General features: G+C 46.2%; 1 protein-coding gene across 1 annotated transcript; it reads left to right on the top strand.

Annotated features, from left to right (window-relative positions):
• The first annotated feature begins 1793 nt into the window (after positions 1 to 1793).
• TP53I3 (tumor protein p53 inducible protein 3) lies at positions 1794 to 15317 on the top strand. Its single transcript, XM_050951654.1, is given in 6 exon segments — positions 1794 to 1888; positions 3874 to 4016; positions 4835 to 5102; positions 8888 to 9100; positions 10664 to 10860; positions 15129 to 15317. Coding segments are annotated over 6 exon segments (1023 nt in total). The 5' UTR covers positions 1794 to 1875.
• Positions 15318 to 17171: the final 1854 nt, after the last annotated feature.

Genomic DNA, 17171 nt, shown 5'->3' with positions numbered 1-17171 from the left:
TTTGGTAACTTGGGCCCCTACTGTGAGTGGTGACAAGTTATCACTGAATTAGAACCTGATTAAACCACATGCAGTAATGAGTCATTCCTGTGTTAGACTCCAGCCAATCCTCAAGCCAGGAGCTGGTCTGGTGACTCCCAGGGCAGGTATATAACACTCATACGTGATACAGCAGTTTAGTCTGCCAAAGTCACTTTATGACTTAGAATTCTCCTCTGCCTGATAGTGGTCACTGACTCCACAGGACTTAGCCTGCCCTAGCCTTGTTCCCAGCTCTGTGCTTGCCTTGTTCCAAGCCTGCTCTTGACTCCTGATTCTGGCTGTGATCTCTGGCCTGAGTGCCACTGCATCAGGCACAAAGCCTGATTGCTACTGCTCTCCCAGTAAGCCTGGCCATCCACATCTCGGGTTCGGACAGCTAACTATTCCTTCTTATCCAGAGCTGTAACTGGGCATTTTAGTGCCAGGGATGAGCAAGCATATTTTTGCTCCCTAGAGCTGGTGTGGGAGTGTCACGGGGGTCACTTGCACCTTCAGATTTCTGCCTCCATTTAGCACAGAGGTTTTCAAACTGTGGGACAGGTCCCCCACAATCTGAAAACCATTGCCTCCTGCCAGGAGTCGGTGGATTGGAAGGTGGTGGGATTGGAAGCCGCCCGGCATGCTTGGGCTCCTGGTTCTCTGCGCTATGGGAGCTAGAGTGCTACCTAGCTGCCTGGCAGCCCTTCCTTCCCTGATCCCCTGCCCAGGAGCACCATCTCAGGGAGCATCTCATGGCAGCTTACAGTTTTGTGATGCCCTGGGCCAGACCAAGTGGGGGCCCCTCCCCTCCCTTCCACCTGCAATACCTGCTCCCTCTCCCTCCCCCCCCCCCGCAGCACTCCTGCCAGGAGGGAGTGGAGTCAGCACACGAGGGCTTGCCCTGCTCCACCCACCTGCTTGGTGCTCCAGTCAGGGGGAGCAGGGTTGGTGCATGGGGGTGGGAAGAGTGGGGCAAGTCCGCACGCCCCGCTCCCGCTCCCAGCAGGAGTACCAGGCAGGTGGAGCAGGTCGGCACATAGGGGTGCCCATTTTTCCAGGGCCCCCCAACCTGGCAGGAGGCAACAGTTTTCAAATTGTGGGGGGCATGCCCCACAGTTTGTAAACCCCTGTGCTAAATAGAAGGCAGAAATGGGGGGAGACATGTGACCCTGCATGCCTCCCAACGCCACCCCATTTTTCCGCCCCAATGGCTTTTTGCCCGGGTGACTGCCCCATTTGCCCTACTTTAGTTATGGCCCTGATTTTATCTCTTTACTGTCAAGCATAAATGTATGTTCTGACACTATATATGACAATAATTCTGTCTGAACGTTTATAAATAAAGGTGCAAATTGATTAAGCCTAACTTGGGTGGACTTGTGTTTCAGTTTCCTACCTTATACTCCCAACAATTTCAACAGTTAAAACCAATTTGTTAAATAAACCCAGCTTGCAGAATTCAGAGTCGAGAAGCCAGGTCAACAATCAAACATTTTGCCTAGGGAAAAGTGCTTTCATATTCAAACAGGCAGCACTGTGAAAAAAGAGAGGAACTGGCCCAAATCTCTTTGCTTACATAGGGAAGAAGGATATAGATTTCTGTCTGATTACCACGAGAGGAACCAGACTGATCAAGCAAAAACATGTTTGTTTGTAGAAGTTTATCAAAATCTCTGACTTTGAATTCTGTATGTGTTTTTGCATTAAATACAATCCCATTCTTTCTCCTCTCCACCCTGTTGGGTTACACGATAACTTCCAGGGGCAGGGCTGGGAAAGGAGGAAGTGGACTCAAACTGCTTTAGAAGAAAGGGATTGACTTTTGCTCCCTGTGTGTGGAAAACCTTTCTTGGTATGCAGGATAAAGGTGAGTATTAAATTGTATCCAGGAACCAAATATCTACATTGCTTAAATTATTTTGGTCAATTGTATTGTCCTAATTAGTTACTGACAATCAGGCAAACATGTAAAAGATGTGCTTGCTTGGATGTTTAATAGTTTGAAGTGGGCTGAAGAGAGGTCATCATCAGTTTTTTAAAAATGCTACTTTGTTCTACAAATTTTTTACCTATCTCTATTGTAAACTAACCCAAGATTACTGTGACTGAAAGGATTAGAGCGGAAGCAAATGTTATATTCTCTATGTATTCCAGTTCTGTGCATTTGAAAGAACTTTGTAAATAGTCAGTTTCACTATAGTCATTTTACTGTGATGTCTGTCTGAGTCTTTCACCTAGCAACGAAGAAGAAAAAGCATGTGTAAAAAATGTGTTTTCAAAAATTATGAATAAAGGTAGAGGGATTAAGGAATGAGTATAACATCTTTATTGACTAAATTTCACATTGATGATGTTCATTGATCTGCTAATTTTCATCATTCACTTTAACATGCACAATACAGATGAAAATGCGGAAAGCAGGAGCAAACTGTCTTGTGGGAAGGTGTCTGGTGGAGCTCTGTAAGACTCCCATTATTTCAGGGTTGGCTTTCTTTGCAATTTCTGTGCCTGATTAGTGCAGCTGAGAGTTAATCATTTAGAGAAATGTTTAATCATCATAAATTAACCCCTGCGGTGACACGTAGTGAATCAATCTCCCGGTGTTCTGTGTGTCTCAATTGTGTATTGTTTTGTCATCCTAGGCCCTAATGCTGCAAGCACTTAAGTATCTGCATAATGTTAGTCCTGTGGTTAGTTCTGTTAAAATAACATTAATTGGTAACGTTTGTATTTTAAATCAATGGGACAACTCCATGTGAGCAAAGTCCTACATAAGCTTAAGAGTTTGAAGGGTTAGAACCTAAGACTGCAGGCTCCTTGGAGCAGTGATCCATTCTCCTCCATATTCTGTACAGTGCTGGGTACACGCTTGGCACTCAGTAGATAATACAGAAGATGAGCCCCTCTGTGATTTTCCATCTCCTGTTGCCCTTCCCATTGCACCAATGGAGAATCTTTTCTGACCTAAAGCTGCCAGGCAGGCTGACTCTATACCAGCTTGTGCACACTTCACATCTTGACAGATACCCCCAAAGCAAAGGAATCAAGAAACAGCACATCTGAGGAGAGAAAGACACCTAGCACCCATAGGACTGCAACAGTTAGTGGGAGAAATCATGAGATTCCTAGAGCAAGTCAGGCACAGAGGAATCTCCTGCTAAGGAGAATGAATCAGGAGGTTTTAAAACCAGTAATCATTTTCTGTCTCAAATCAACTTGCTGCTGTTTTACTGTGTTTTTACATTGGCAGCTGAAGGGCTGAATCACAAATCTGAGGTTAGACAAAACTTTATACATATGAAATAAATTATTCTTGCTCCCTCTACTGAGGTGTTTAAAATTATGTTTAGCTCTTTGTCTGTGTCATTTATTTTACAGGCCAATGTACCTTGGCAGCTTGAGCACTGATCCCCTGATTCTGCCATCAGCTCCATGCTGGTGGATTTCTTCACTCACATGGAGTCCTTTGAAGTCAATGGGGCTCCATGCAGGGCATGAGGGGCACATCCACACAGAACACGCTACAAGATTGGGACCTCTGATTTCATGCAAAGTGACCCTAACTTTGTGGGTCATTAGATGACTGTTTTGAAACTAATGTTTTGTCCTGGTTTGAATATAATGCATTAACTTTAAACCTTCCTATTCCTGTAGTACCTGCCACGATCCCCCATCTCACGTTGTTTATGCTGGAGACTGGTCTAGATTGTCCAAGTTGTGCACAGTGGCGTCATTGGGGCTGTCTAGGTTTATGAATGGATATCAACAATTCACATCTTAAGGCTGAACAAGGGTTGCCTAGTGACAAGCAAATACACCTGCTTTAGTGCTTTCCTTTTTGTATTGGTTCAGAGAAAATGTTGGCAGTTTATTTTGACCAGCCAGGAGGCCCAGAGAATCTGTATGTGAAAGAGGTACCGAAACCACATCCAGGAAGAGGAGAAGTCCTTATAAAAGTGTCAGCCAGTGCTCTGAACAGGATTGACTTATTCCAGGTATGTCTCTGGTAAGCTGACTTATAGACCTGTGGAACACACTGCATTGCTTAGACTCAGTTTTTGAGTAACAGAAGAGTCTGGCTTGAATTTTGACAGATCTGAAAAGTTAAGAGGGGTTGGACCTGGCTAGCAAGGAAAAGTTCAGAGTGCTTCAAAAAGAGGTGGTTGGTGATTCAGTAGGTGGCACTTCTTCATCACCTGAGTCCTCACTGAACCTATGACCCATTATGATATCGGGCATTGTGCTCCTGGAGGTGTCTCCTTTCAGGTGAGATGAAAACAGCTCTAGTCACTCGTGGCCACTTAAAAATTCCCATAACATTCTCATGAACATAAGGGTGTTAACTCTAGTACCTTAGCTAAATTCCAATTTAAGTAGTCACATTCTACCTACCTCTTAAAACGTACATTAGCAGCCAACATCTTGGCTGACACACTGGGGACTGAACCAGGGACCTCCAGAGCTAAAAGCATGAGAGTCTGTAGCTTGTGCTAAAGCTCAGCAACTGGGGATAACTCATATCTTTAGCAGATCAGCACCGAGGGGGACCTGTAACACACTCACCAGTTGGTTACAGACATATAAAGTTTCAAGAACAAAACATGCTCAGCCTAAAAAAGGAAGTGTAATTATTGCTAAAAATACCACCAAGGATGGGAGATCCTAAAAAGACTTGGATTGAAATGTATTTGCATGATGTGACCAGAACTAAAACCGAGGGGGGTTCTGAAGTAAAACTGAATAAAGAGAGATTAGGTTAAGTGGCGGATCAAATTGCAGTTCATTGCACTGATTATTCTTTCTGATTTTGCAGAGGAGCGGAAAGTATCCTTCCCCAAAAGGAGCAAATGACATTCGTGGCTTAGAAGCAGCTGGACTTGTGGCTGGGTTCGGACCTGGTTGCAAGGGTCAGTGGAAAACTGGAGATACAGTGATGGCTCTGCTGCCTGGGGGTGGCCAGGCAGAATACATCACTGTGCCAGAAGGTCATCTGATGCCGATCCCTAATGGTATGACTTTTGTTCAGGCTGTGGCCATTCCTGAAGCCTGGCTAACAGCCTTTCAGTTGCTGCATTTTGTAGGTGAGTGATGTATCTGCAAATCCTGTTTGCCATTTTCTTCTGTTCATTGCCCAGATCTGAATGTCACTTGCCTTTGAAGAGCGTTTTCTATGTCGCTCCATGCATCTAGCCCTTTGACCTTTCTTTTCCACATGATTTAGATGTACAAGACCTAAATTCCTAAAGGTTGGCCACATCTCTTCAATAATAACTTGCTTTGCTGATTGCATATTTAAAAGGGAAGAATTCAAAAAGGGGCTTGGCTTTACAGTAGAACCTGAGAGTTATGAATTGACCAGTCAAACACATGTTGGCACCAGAAGTACGCAATTAGGCAGCAGCAGAAAAAAAAAAAAACAAATACAATGCAGTGCTGTGTTAAATGTAAACTACTAAAAAATTTAGGGAAAGTTTAAATTTTTTGACAAGGTAAGGAAATTGTTTCTGTGCTTTTTTATTTTAAATTAAGATGGTTAAAAGCAGCATTTTTCTTCTGCATAGTAAAGTTTCAAAGCAGTATTATGTCAATGTTCAGTTGTAATCTTTTGAAAGAACAACCAAAACATTTTGTTCAGAGTTACAAACCTTTCAGAGTTATGAACAATCTCCATTCCCGAGGTGTTCGTAACTCTGAGGTTCTACTGTACTTTGCATCTGTATTTCCCAGCTGGGAACTACAGCTTTCCATTAAACTCCAAATGCTGTATTTTCCCCCAAAGCAAGGCCTACCTCTAAGAGTCTGACTTCACTACAAACTCAGCCATGTTGGGAGGTCCACTCACAACATGATTGTCGCCTGATACTGTCTGAGCATGGTTTGGAATTATGGAATCTATGCTGGACAACACCCATGCTGTGCCTTGGTTCCCAGAGACAGCTGTATTTGTAGGTCAAACTGCCACTGAAGTTAGAGGGATGCTCAGCATTTTTAAAATCCCACATGGAACATATTAGACAGGCCCTAAAGTATCATTCTACTGAATTTCTCTAACTGCTTCGTTTCTGACTGTTTGCAGGTCAGTGTTAGTTGGCAGATATCCATTACCACAAATCAGCTTAGCACCCCTGCTGCAAAGCTCGGCAGAGAGACTAAGAGCTATGTAAAATGAACTGTCCTTTTGTCACCAAACTAGACGTGGTCTCTCTACTTCTTGGTAGAGGAACATCAATTGGGCAGTGTAGGGAAGCTTGTATTGCTGCTATCCAGGCTTCTGTGGCCAAATAGGATTTTGGTCTCCAGGGCTGTTGAGCCCATACCTTTCAATAGCACTAAATGACCCCCACTAAATTATACTCAAATCTATTAACATTATATATGTTCTGAGGCTTATAAGCAATTAGAAGATAATATAATTATAGGAGGGATGAGAGCACCATCTATTATGAAGGTTGCCTGACATTTCCCATTGTAAGACCCTCTTTTCAGCTGGTTATAACTTAGCCAAACTTTAACCATTCTAGAAAATTTTAGCCAAAACAACTCAGGCATTTCCAAGAACAAGGCTAAGGAAAATTTTGTCATGTTAAAAAATACTAGCAACCTTATTTTGAGACATTCTAGTGCCCTCGTGCGCTGGAGCAGGAACTTGGAATTTGGCCTTTGTGTCTGGGATGTGCCTTTTGCCATCACTGTGAAAATCTGCCCAAATCTGCCCAAGTTATAAGCCTTTTTAAAATCAGAAGCTCAGCAGAGACTTGATGAAGTTTAGCATCTAAAGTCAAATCTGTTAACATTATATATGTTCTGGGGCTTATAAGCAATTAGAAGATAATATAATTATAGGAGGGATGAGAGCACCATCTATTATGAAGGTTGCCTGACATTTCCCATTGTAAGACCCTCTTTTCAGCTGGTTATAACTTAGCCAAACTTTAACCATTCTAGAAAATTTTAGCCAAAACAACTCAGGATTTCCAAGAACAAGGCTAAGGAAAATTGTTTTGTCATGTTAAAAAATACTAGCAACCTTATTTTGAGACATTCTAGTGCCCTCGTGCGCTGGAGCAGGAACTTGGAATTTGGCCTTTGTGTCTGGGATGTGCCTTTTGCCATCACTGTGAAAATCTGCCCAAATCTGCCCAAGTTATAAGCCTTTTTAAAATCAGAAGCTCAGCAGAGACTTGATGAAGTTTAGCATCTAAAGTCTCTGGAGATTCCATCTGCAGTGAGCTTGCTTCAGCCCAGAGCTACGAAGGACTTTCCCTGCAATTGCAGCTCTGAGCTATTGTGGGCTGTGCTAGGTCTGGGCCAAGCATCTGGGTGCAGACAAAGAGCCTGGAGTGGGGAGACTGGCACTGGAGATTGGCAGTGTGAGGACAGGTAAACTAGGAGTTGGGGGAAAGTCAAGGATTGGCTGGGCAAGGAGCCTGGAAATGGGAGCCAGGGGCAGGAGCTCAGTGTGTCATGGGGAAGGAAGTGGGTGGAGGGGAGACAGAGCTGACAAGGAGCTAGGATGCAGTGGGAGAACTGTGGCAGGCTGGGCACAGAGACTTGGATAAGGAACTGAGCGGGGGCACTGGGATTGGATGAGAGGCCACAAGGTGAGTTGGAATAGGAACGGGGGTGGGGAATGTGGGGGATAACTGAACAGAGACAGATTGGATGAGTAGCCAGGAGGGGGAGCTGGGACTGGATGGCAAGGAGACAGAGGATAAGGTGCCAGGGCTGCGTGGAGGGGAAAGTGGGAATAGTTAGGCAGGAGAACTGGGAGAAAGACTAGGACTGTGAGTGCTGGCGGAGATTGGGATTGGAACAGAGAATGCAGAGGGGCACACAAGGACTAGCTGGACAAGGAAACTGGGAATGGGATAAGAAACCTGAGGAATGGAGACTAGGACTGGCTAGGTGAGAATAGAATGAGGAAGCGAGTAAGGACGAGACAGGATTGTGACAGAGACAGTTTGGAGGTCAAGGGGTCAAGCTTGAAGAAAACAAGCAGAAGAGTCTGTGCCCAATAGAGAACACTCCCCTCCAGAGCCTAGAATGGAACTAAAGATTCTTGAGTCTCACCATTCCTCTTCTATCAAAAAATATCGGTGAAACCCTCTGGCAAAGTGTCTAGTGCTGGTCCATACAGGGGATTACAACTACTACTGCTATTATTTATTACATTAGCTCAAATATCAGAGATCTGTATTCAGGAGCGCTAGACCAATCTGTATAGCAGGGGTGCTGAGAGCCATTGAACCAAACTGTAAACCCTGTATATAATGGAAACCACTTCAAGCCAGAGGATGTGGAAGCACCCCAGCACCCCTAGTTTCAGCACCTATGACTGCATGGTGTATCTAATGGTTCCAACCCCGCTGATAAACCATATGTGTCATCATGATTCCACATAACAGAATTTCTGTTTGCTTTCTTTAAAACATAGGAAATTACAAACAAAAAAAGAAGTTAAAGGAACGTTATTAAGATTGCAAATCAAGGACTCAAAAATTAAGATTGCCAGAATTAAGGTTGCCTTTGCAGTCTCAGTTTTCTCACCTTGCACGTATACATTATGATACAGTCCTTATGAAATGATCACATACTATTTTTTTCACAGGACCCCCTGCCTCATTCAGTGAACAAGATATATGGTGCTCACTTACAGAGCAGCTATTCAATATTTTACTGCATGCACGTACACCAGGTCTGGATTTTTTCTCTCATTAAAGCTGTTCAACAGCTGCTTATTTTAGCTGCAGAATCCACAGATTAGGGATAACTTGTTCAGCTTGTTACTGAGCACTTTTTACCACAACCATGTCTAATCTAAAGGCAGTCCCAAATGGGTTGTTCATTTCCCTATGTTTTGCTTCAGATAAAGTACAGAGTGGACAGACAGTGCTGATCCACGCAAGAGCTAGTGGAGTTGGCACAGCAGCCATTCAACTGACTAGACTGGCAAAAGCTATTTCCATTGTAACAGCTGGAACACAAGAGAAACTCCAGCCGGCAGCAAAATTCGGAGCAGCTGCTGGGTTCAACTACAAGGAGGAGGCTTTTAGAGAAAGGGTCCTGGAGTTCACAAATGGTGAGAATCTTTGGGTAACCCAGCAATTGTGCTGGTATTCATAATCATGATTTAGGAAAATTCTGCATTCTTCTCCTATGAAGTTGCTGTTGCATTTCAACTAGGCTACATCTACACTGCAGTAAAAGACCCATGATACGGCCATGGCTGGCCCAGGTCAGCTGTTTTGGGCTTGCAGGGCTCAGCCTGCAGGGCTAAACATTGCACTGTGGACATTCGGGTTTGGGCTGGAGTCATGGGTCTGAAACCTCACAAGGGAGTAGGTCTTAAATCCCAGGCCTGAGCCCAAATGTCTGTGCCTCAATTTTTAGCCCTGCAGCCCAAGCTCCATGAGCCCAAGTCAATTGTCCCGGACTCTGAAACTCAGTGCTGTGGGTTATTAATGTTGCAGCATAGAAGTACCCTTAGATTTTCAATGGGATCATCCCATCAGGGAGGTTGATTTTCACACAGAAGGCCTCCCCATCTCAAATCTGTTATGGCCTGTTGTTGGCTGGGAGGGGAATCTGTAGTCCTAGATGAGGTCTAAAACACAGGTGTTGAGCACTAGCAGTGCTAAAAATCCCATGACTACTTTGAATAATGATGTCCTAGCCAAATTCCAAGTTGGATAATTATGTTCCATCTAGCAATCACTCCCACTAGTTTTATTCAGATGTGGCAACCTTCATTTCCTGTCTTAAGCTGCTATTTAGTGTTATGCACTTTATATAGTTATTGCATTTCACCTTGGAAGTGGCTGGTTTCAGTAAGATTTCAATATGCTCAGCACCTACAGGACAGACCCAATGTCAGCATAGAACCTGTCTAACTGGGCCCTATTTTCAGCAGTTCCCCCTTTGTTTTGGTTTTGTTGTTGTTGTTGTGGGCACAAATATTGTGCCTGCATTGCTTATGCATCCATAAGTAATTGTGAGCACAAGTCCCAGCATTTGGATTGCTAAATGTTTGACTGTGGGCACAAAAAATGTACACAATTTTTTTTACTTGCCCACTCTGCCTAGAAAAAGGTTATTGTGCTTTCTATGGATATTTAGGGCATAGTTTATGGATTTGCATATGTGTATTGTGATACAGCATGGCCAGAGGACAGCAGGAGAGAGTTAGAAGGGAGCCTTATTCCCTGTAAGGGGAAGAAAGTTTGCTATAGATTAACTAGAGCACCTGAAGCCAATTAGAGCACCTGCAGTCAGTCACATGATAAAAACCCCCTGCCTCCCAGGTCCCTCCCTCTCCACTCCCCTCCTCAAGCACACTAGTGGAGCAATTAGTATTCCAATTCAGGGGTAAGAAATGGTGAGACCCATCATGATACTGCTGGCAATTTGCCACAGTATGTATATATTTACATTTATATTTAGCCTTGCCCTGCAGTTATTACTCACAAGTAGTCACATTGACTTCAGGGGGACTAATCCCATAAGTAAGAGTTGCAGGACTGTGCCCCTCTGTATACAGACCTACTTGTCTCAGTCTGGTTTTTTTTGTTTGTTTTGTTTCAAATTATCCCACATTTTGATTTCTCCAAAGTACATTGCTGAAATCCTTTCTGTTCCACTTGAGGCTCTGGAGTGGATGTTATTTTAGACTGCATTGGTGGTTCCTACTGGGAGAAGAACCTCAGTTGTCTGAGTACTGATGGCCAGTGGATTGTGTATGGACTGTTGGGTGGAGGTGAAGTACATGGAGATCTGCTTGCAAGGTTGTGTTCCAAAAGAGGGAGCCTGCTTACTAGTCTGTTAAGATCACGAGAAAAGGAGGCAAGTGATGACTAGCAACATCTTTATTTAGTTTAACACAGGAATCTGTAATTCTAATTACTTTGTTTCCTTTTAATACCAGTGATAAAATATTGTATTCATAGAACTGGAAGGGACCTCAAGAGGTCATCTAGTCCAGTTCCCTGCATTCATGACAGGACTAAGTATTATCTAGACCATCCCTGACAGGTGTTTGTCTAACCTGCTCTTAAAAATCTCCAATGATGGAGATTCCACACCCTCTGTAGGCAATTTATTCCAGTGCTTAACCACCCTGACATTTAGGAAGTTTTCCTAATATCCAACCTAAATCTTCCTTGCTGCAATTTAAGCCCATTGCTTCTTGTCCTATCCTCAGCAGTTAAGAACAAATTTTCTCCCTCCTCACTGTAACAACCTCTTATGTACTTGAAAACTGTTATCATGTCCCCTCTCAGTCTTCTCTTTTCCAGATTAAACAAACTCAATTTTTTCAATCTTCCCTCACAGGTCATGTTTAATCATTTTTGTTGCTCTTCTCTGGACTTTCTCCAATTTGTCCACATCTTTCCTGAAATGTGGCGCCCAGAACTGGACACAATACTCCAGTTGAGGCCTAATCGGCACAGAGTAAAGCAGAAGAATTACTACTTGTGTCTTTCTTACAACACTCCTGCTAATATATCCCAGAATGATGTTCGCTTTTTTTTTTTTTTGCAACAGTGTTACATTGTTGACTCATATTTACCTTGTGGTCCACTACGACCCCCAGATCCTTTTCTGCAGTACTCCTTCCTAGGCAGTCATTTTCCGTTTTGTATGTGTGAAACTGATTGTTCCTTCCTAAGTAGAGTATTTTGTATTTATCCCTGTTGAATTTCATTCTATTTACGTCAGACCATTTCTCCAGTTTGTCCAGATCTTTTTGAATTGTAGTCCCATTCTCCAAAGCAATTGCAACTCCTTCCAGCTTGGTATTATTACTATTGCATTATTGTATTAATGCAGTATAGTATTAATGTATTACCATACAAATAACACTCACATTTTTATTAAATCCCGGAAAGCAATCCAGAATCAAACTATATTGTCCTTGTACTACTTGTGCCACATCCATCTCTATTGTAACACAGCTGAAACCAGTGGAATAACACCAGGGATGATTTGTGTTAACTGGGTTTTTGATTAGCCTCTTGTATGTATGTAGCGGAGTGGTCACCCCGCTCCTGCCCTGAAGGGCTTTAAACAGCCCTGGGAAAGGGCTGCAGTGGGGGATAAGCTAGGCTGATTGAGGGAAGCAGCCTAGGGTGACCAGATCACAAGAGTGAAACATCAGGACACATTGGTCGAGTGGGGGAGGGGAGAGACAGACACATGTGCACAGCCCTGACCAGAGCCAGAAGCACACTGGTCCACCTGGCCCTGTGCTACCAGCGTGCTCCTTCCTGGTGGGGGTGGGCCCATGCTGTGCCACACAGCTCTCCTGCCCAGCGCCCCCTGGATCCACTATACCCACAGCCCCCCTACAACCCTTCCACCACAAATGCACAGTTCTGTGCACACACACCCCACCCTGCACCCCCTGGCCCACAGCCCCACCACAGCTGCTCAGCACCCCACATAACCCCCCACTCACTAGTTTCCCAATACACACACTTCCCCTCCCTCCCTTCCTTCCTCTTTCCTAGTGCCCTTCCCCACAGCCCCACCACAACTACACAATGCCCCACACAGACCACAGTGCCCTGACGCACACAGATCTTCCCCACTGCCCAGCACCCCCAATAGGCCCCCACTGTCTAGCACCCCAAAACACACAAACCTCCCCCACTGCCCAGCGCCCTCCACACACCTCCCAGACACTCACTCCACCACACCCTGCCCCGTTCCCTGGCTGCACTCACCAGCCCTGCTGGGAGGTCTCTGACTTCTAGATTGAGAGCAGGGAGGGGAGTCTCCAGACTCTCCACGTGCTGCGCCCACCACAAGCGCGACCTCCGTGGTTCCCATTGGCCGGGAAAAGTGCCAATGGGCGCTGCTGTAGCCGCGGAGCGGGGCTTGCAGGTGCCGGCAGCACGCAGAGCACCCCAACCCTAAGAGCCAGAGGGACCTGCCAAGGGGCCAGGTCGGGAGTCCCGGCAGTGCTCAAATGGGGCAGCTCCCAACCCGGGAAGCATCCGGCAGGCTGGTCCCTCTGGCTCTCAGGGTTGTGGGTCGGGTCAGGTAGTGGGGGCGGAGGGCTCTCTGCCTGCTCCCGGCGCCTGCAAGCAGCATGTGGCACTCCTGCCGGCGGCTGTAGTCCAGACGGTCCCTGATATCAGGACAAAGGGGTCCTGACCGATGTAAGTTCGGGACGCAGGACAAGTCTTCTAAAATCGGGACTGTCTGATAATATCGGGACATCTGATCCACCACAGGTGGGGCCATGCCATAATCAGCCCAGAGCTGGCCTTATAAGAGGGCTGAAAGCCAGAGACTCACACAGATTCTCTCTCTAGTCTCTGAGGGAGAAGGACCTGGCTGCCTGGGAAGCTGAGAAGGGTATCTAGGGGAGAACAATGAGGGGAAGGGCAGAGGGAGCTGGGGAGCTCCAGCTTAGCAAAGCCCCAGGCTGCAGGCCAAGCTAAGGGCCTGCAAAAGGCTGCAGAGGGGTAGCCCAGATATAGGCAGAGGCAGCTGGTCCAACCCCGTTTGCCAGTGATGAGTGGTTTACAAACTGCAGTCTGTCCCAGGGAGAAGAGGCTAGATGATGACTAGCAGTAGCCACTGAGGCAAGATGGAGATAAAGGGGGGTTCCCCTGGGAGGGGAGACCTAGAAACAGTGGGTTGCTGCCTAATTTGTGGCAATGAAAATCGCATCACAGACCATGAAATCTGGCCTCCCTTATGAAATCTGGTCTCTGGCCACCCAGTTCTGAAGAAGTGGTTGCTGGTCGGGCACCCAGTTCTGAAGGCAGTGCTATGGCCAGCAATAAGCACAGAAATAAGGTTGGCAATGCCATGCCATCTTTACTTCCCAGCTGCTGCTGGTAGTGGTGCTGCCTTCAGAGCTGGGCACCCGGCCAGCAGCCACCGTTCTGCCATCTCCCAGCTTCAGTCAGCAGCAGTGGAAAAGTAAATGGGGCAATACTATGACCCCCTAATAGGCTTGCAACTGCTTCATTTGGATTGGGGCCCTCATTTTGAGAAACACTGTGGAGAAATCAAATATTTTTTGCAAAATTTGCTATTTATTCCATGACCAACCTGTAAAAAATGTGTGATTTCTCCATGAGTTAAGTAGACCTCTAGTTATAAAAATGGTTACCCCCTTCCCCTCCACTCCCACCATTTTGTTTCAGGCCCTGCATGCAACTTAGCCAGCCAAAGTCTATCTTCCCCCAATTAATGTATCACTAGCAGTTAGGCATCACTGTGCAGCCCAGACTGACGTACTATAGCTCTGACAGAGGTGCAGATCTTAAGTCACATCCCTCAGGCTAGCTTAGGTTGCTTCCCACCTTGCGTGCTACCTTAGATTACTTCCCACCTTGCATGCTAGCTTTTGTGGATCACAGTCTAAAAAAGACACCTCTCTCTTCCCACTCATTGTATAGGGAGTGTAGGCACCTAACTCAGGCTTTGTGAGTTGCAGTGCTGTTTGTTTATCTAAACACTTAAAAGTTACACACTGTGATACTCAGCTTTCAATGCCTATGTCCCTTCATAGATCCCACCTTCAGTACTTTCTCTATGCTGCCCCTCATACTTGGGAGAAACTCCCTGTAAACATCTGCAAAACCAACTCATCATCTTCCTTCATGTCCCTACTCAAAACTCTCTCCTTTGCTATGATGTATACAAAAAAGCCATGACTAAGGCTCCTATGCACTATGGTAATACAAATAACTAATAATACGAAGAAGATACTACTGTGATGGCAGCAATATGAAACCCTAAGATATATTCTACCCAGGACCAATACAGTATTGTTCCTACACTATATTCTCAAGTCCTTTGTCCAATCTTATTTTAAATGCCTCTGTGATGGAGCTTCTGTCACCTACCTTGGGAAAATATGTCACCTCATTACTAAATTTAAATTCCTTGGGGGAGCCTAAACAATTCCTCTCCTTTAGGGTTTACATCCTTTTACTAATGTAGACTCCCAGTACAATAATGTTATGAAATGTAGTGTATCTTTTAGAAACGTGCTCATTTTTATAGGTAATACTTAGAGATATGTGCATGAATTAGGAAAGTAAGAATAATTCTTAAAATATAACCCCCTTTCATTTTTTTCTCTTCAGTAAAAACAAAAGCTGGTGAAAGCCTTCACAGAGAGAGTGTTGCCATATTTCTCCCAAGGTGGATCTCCTCATGTCCAACCCATCATTGACAGTGTTTATCCTTTGCACAGGATTGTAGAGGCTCACAGGACCATGGAAGAAAACAAGAGCCTTGGCAAAATTATAATTGAAATGCCTCCTTCATCTTAAAGAAGGGTGTGATGCTGCAGGTGTTCCACAGAGACTAAATTACTATTGATGTGTATGGGAGTTTGGCATCTGGAGCACCTGCAATTTCAGGCCACAAATTTGAAACGAATGACAGTGAGGAAGGATTGTGAGAACGAGGAGTAAAACTAAGTCTTTGTACAAGACTGTTTTTTGAGAAAGTAATTCCCTTATAAGGGAATAATAACAAATCCAAATCTATCATTGGTAAGGTGTCCCAGGGGAGCAATTTAACGTAGTCTATTCCACTCCTACAGTTCCTTCATTGGGCAAGATTGTCATTGGCCATTTTCCTTTCTATTTCACTGCTTGTTGTTTCCCATTCTTTGAAAACAACTGTTCAGCCTAGGGGCTAGTAATCTGTCTGAAACAAATCCCCACATCACTTTAGTATAACTCTGAGGTCCTATTGTAATTGTGCAAAGTGTGGGTCATTAATGGTGGTTTAGAATCTCAATGGCTCCCACTGTCTAGGACAATTGGTTGTAAATGGTTTATTTACCTGCAAACCTTCCTGTGTAAGTGTGGGCCAATCCAGGAAGAATTGAGACTAAGGGTATGGCTACACTTGAAACTTCAAAGTGCTGCCGTGGCAGTGCTGCCTTGGCAGCGCTTTGAAATGCAAGTGTGGTCGCAGCGCCAGCGCTGGGAGAGAGCTCTCCCAGCACTGCACGTACTCCACATCCTGATGGGGTTTAGCTTGCAGTGCTGGGAGCCGTGCTCCCAGCGCTGCGGCACTGCTTACACTGGCACTTTACAGCGCTGTATCTTGCAGCGCTCAGGGGGTTGTTTTTTTCACACCCCTGAGCAAGAAAGTTGCAGCGCTGTAAAGCGCCAGGGTAGCCAAGGCCTAAGGGTTTTACATGATACTAGAATCCATCTTAATCCTTGTACTTTTTCCATTGATGAAGCAAGGGTGGGGACAAGCACAGACAACAGATTCCCGCCTTGTGCCAAAGCTATAAAAGGGGGTGGAGCAGAACAAAGGGGGCTGCCAGTCATGAGAGAACCCCTGCTTACCACTGGAGAGGTCTGCTGGAACTAACAAGGACTGTACTGGGGAAAGGATTGGGCTCAGATGAGGAAGGCATCTAGTCCAGGGTCTCACACTCAAATGACCACGAGGGCCACATGAGGACTAGTACATTGGCCAGAGAGCTGCATTACTGACACCTCCCCTACTGCCACCCTCGGCCCCGCCCCCACTCCACCCCTTCCATGAGGCCCCGTCCCTGCCCCACCTCTTCACATCCCTTCCCTGCCCCCATTCCAACCCCTTCCCCGAAATCCCCACCCCAACTCTGCCCCCTCCCTGCCCCCAGGGGGTGTAGGAGGGGTATGGGGTGTGGCAGGGGGTCAGGGCAGGGGGTTGGGGTGCAGGAGGAGTGCAGGGTGCAGGAGGGGCCTTAGGGCAGGGGGTTGGGCTGCAAGAGGGGTGCAGGGTGCAGCAGGTGGCTCAGGGCAGGGGGTCGGGGTGCAGGGTGCAGCAGGGGGCTCAGCAGGGGGTCAGGGTGCGAGGTGAGGCAGGGAGCTCAGGGCAGAGTATGGGGTGCAGGAGGGGTGTGGCAGGGGGCTCAGGGCAGTGGGTTGGGGTCCAGGAGGGGTGTGGGGTGCGGCAAGGGGTTCAGGGCAGGGGGTATGCATGCAGGGTGTGGCAGGGGGTCGAGGTGCGGCAGGGGGTCGGGGTGCTGTAGGGGTGCGAGGTGCAGCAGGGGGTCAGGGTGCAGTAGGGGTGCAGGGTATGGCAGGGGGCTCAGGGCAGGGGTTCAGCTGCAGGAGGGGTTCGGGGGTTGGGCTCTGGCCCGGCACACACCAAGGGAAGGGCAGGCTCCCTGC

The sequence above is a fragment of the Gopherus flavomarginatus genome, chromosome 4 (assembly GCF_025201925.1).
Source record: "Gopherus flavomarginatus isolate rGopFla2 chromosome 4, rGopFla2.mat.asm, whole genome shotgun sequence".
NCBI lineage: Eukaryota > Metazoa > Chordata > Testudines > Testudinidae > Gopherus > Gopherus flavomarginatus.
This window is presented reverse-complemented; position numbering and strand designations above follow the sequence as displayed.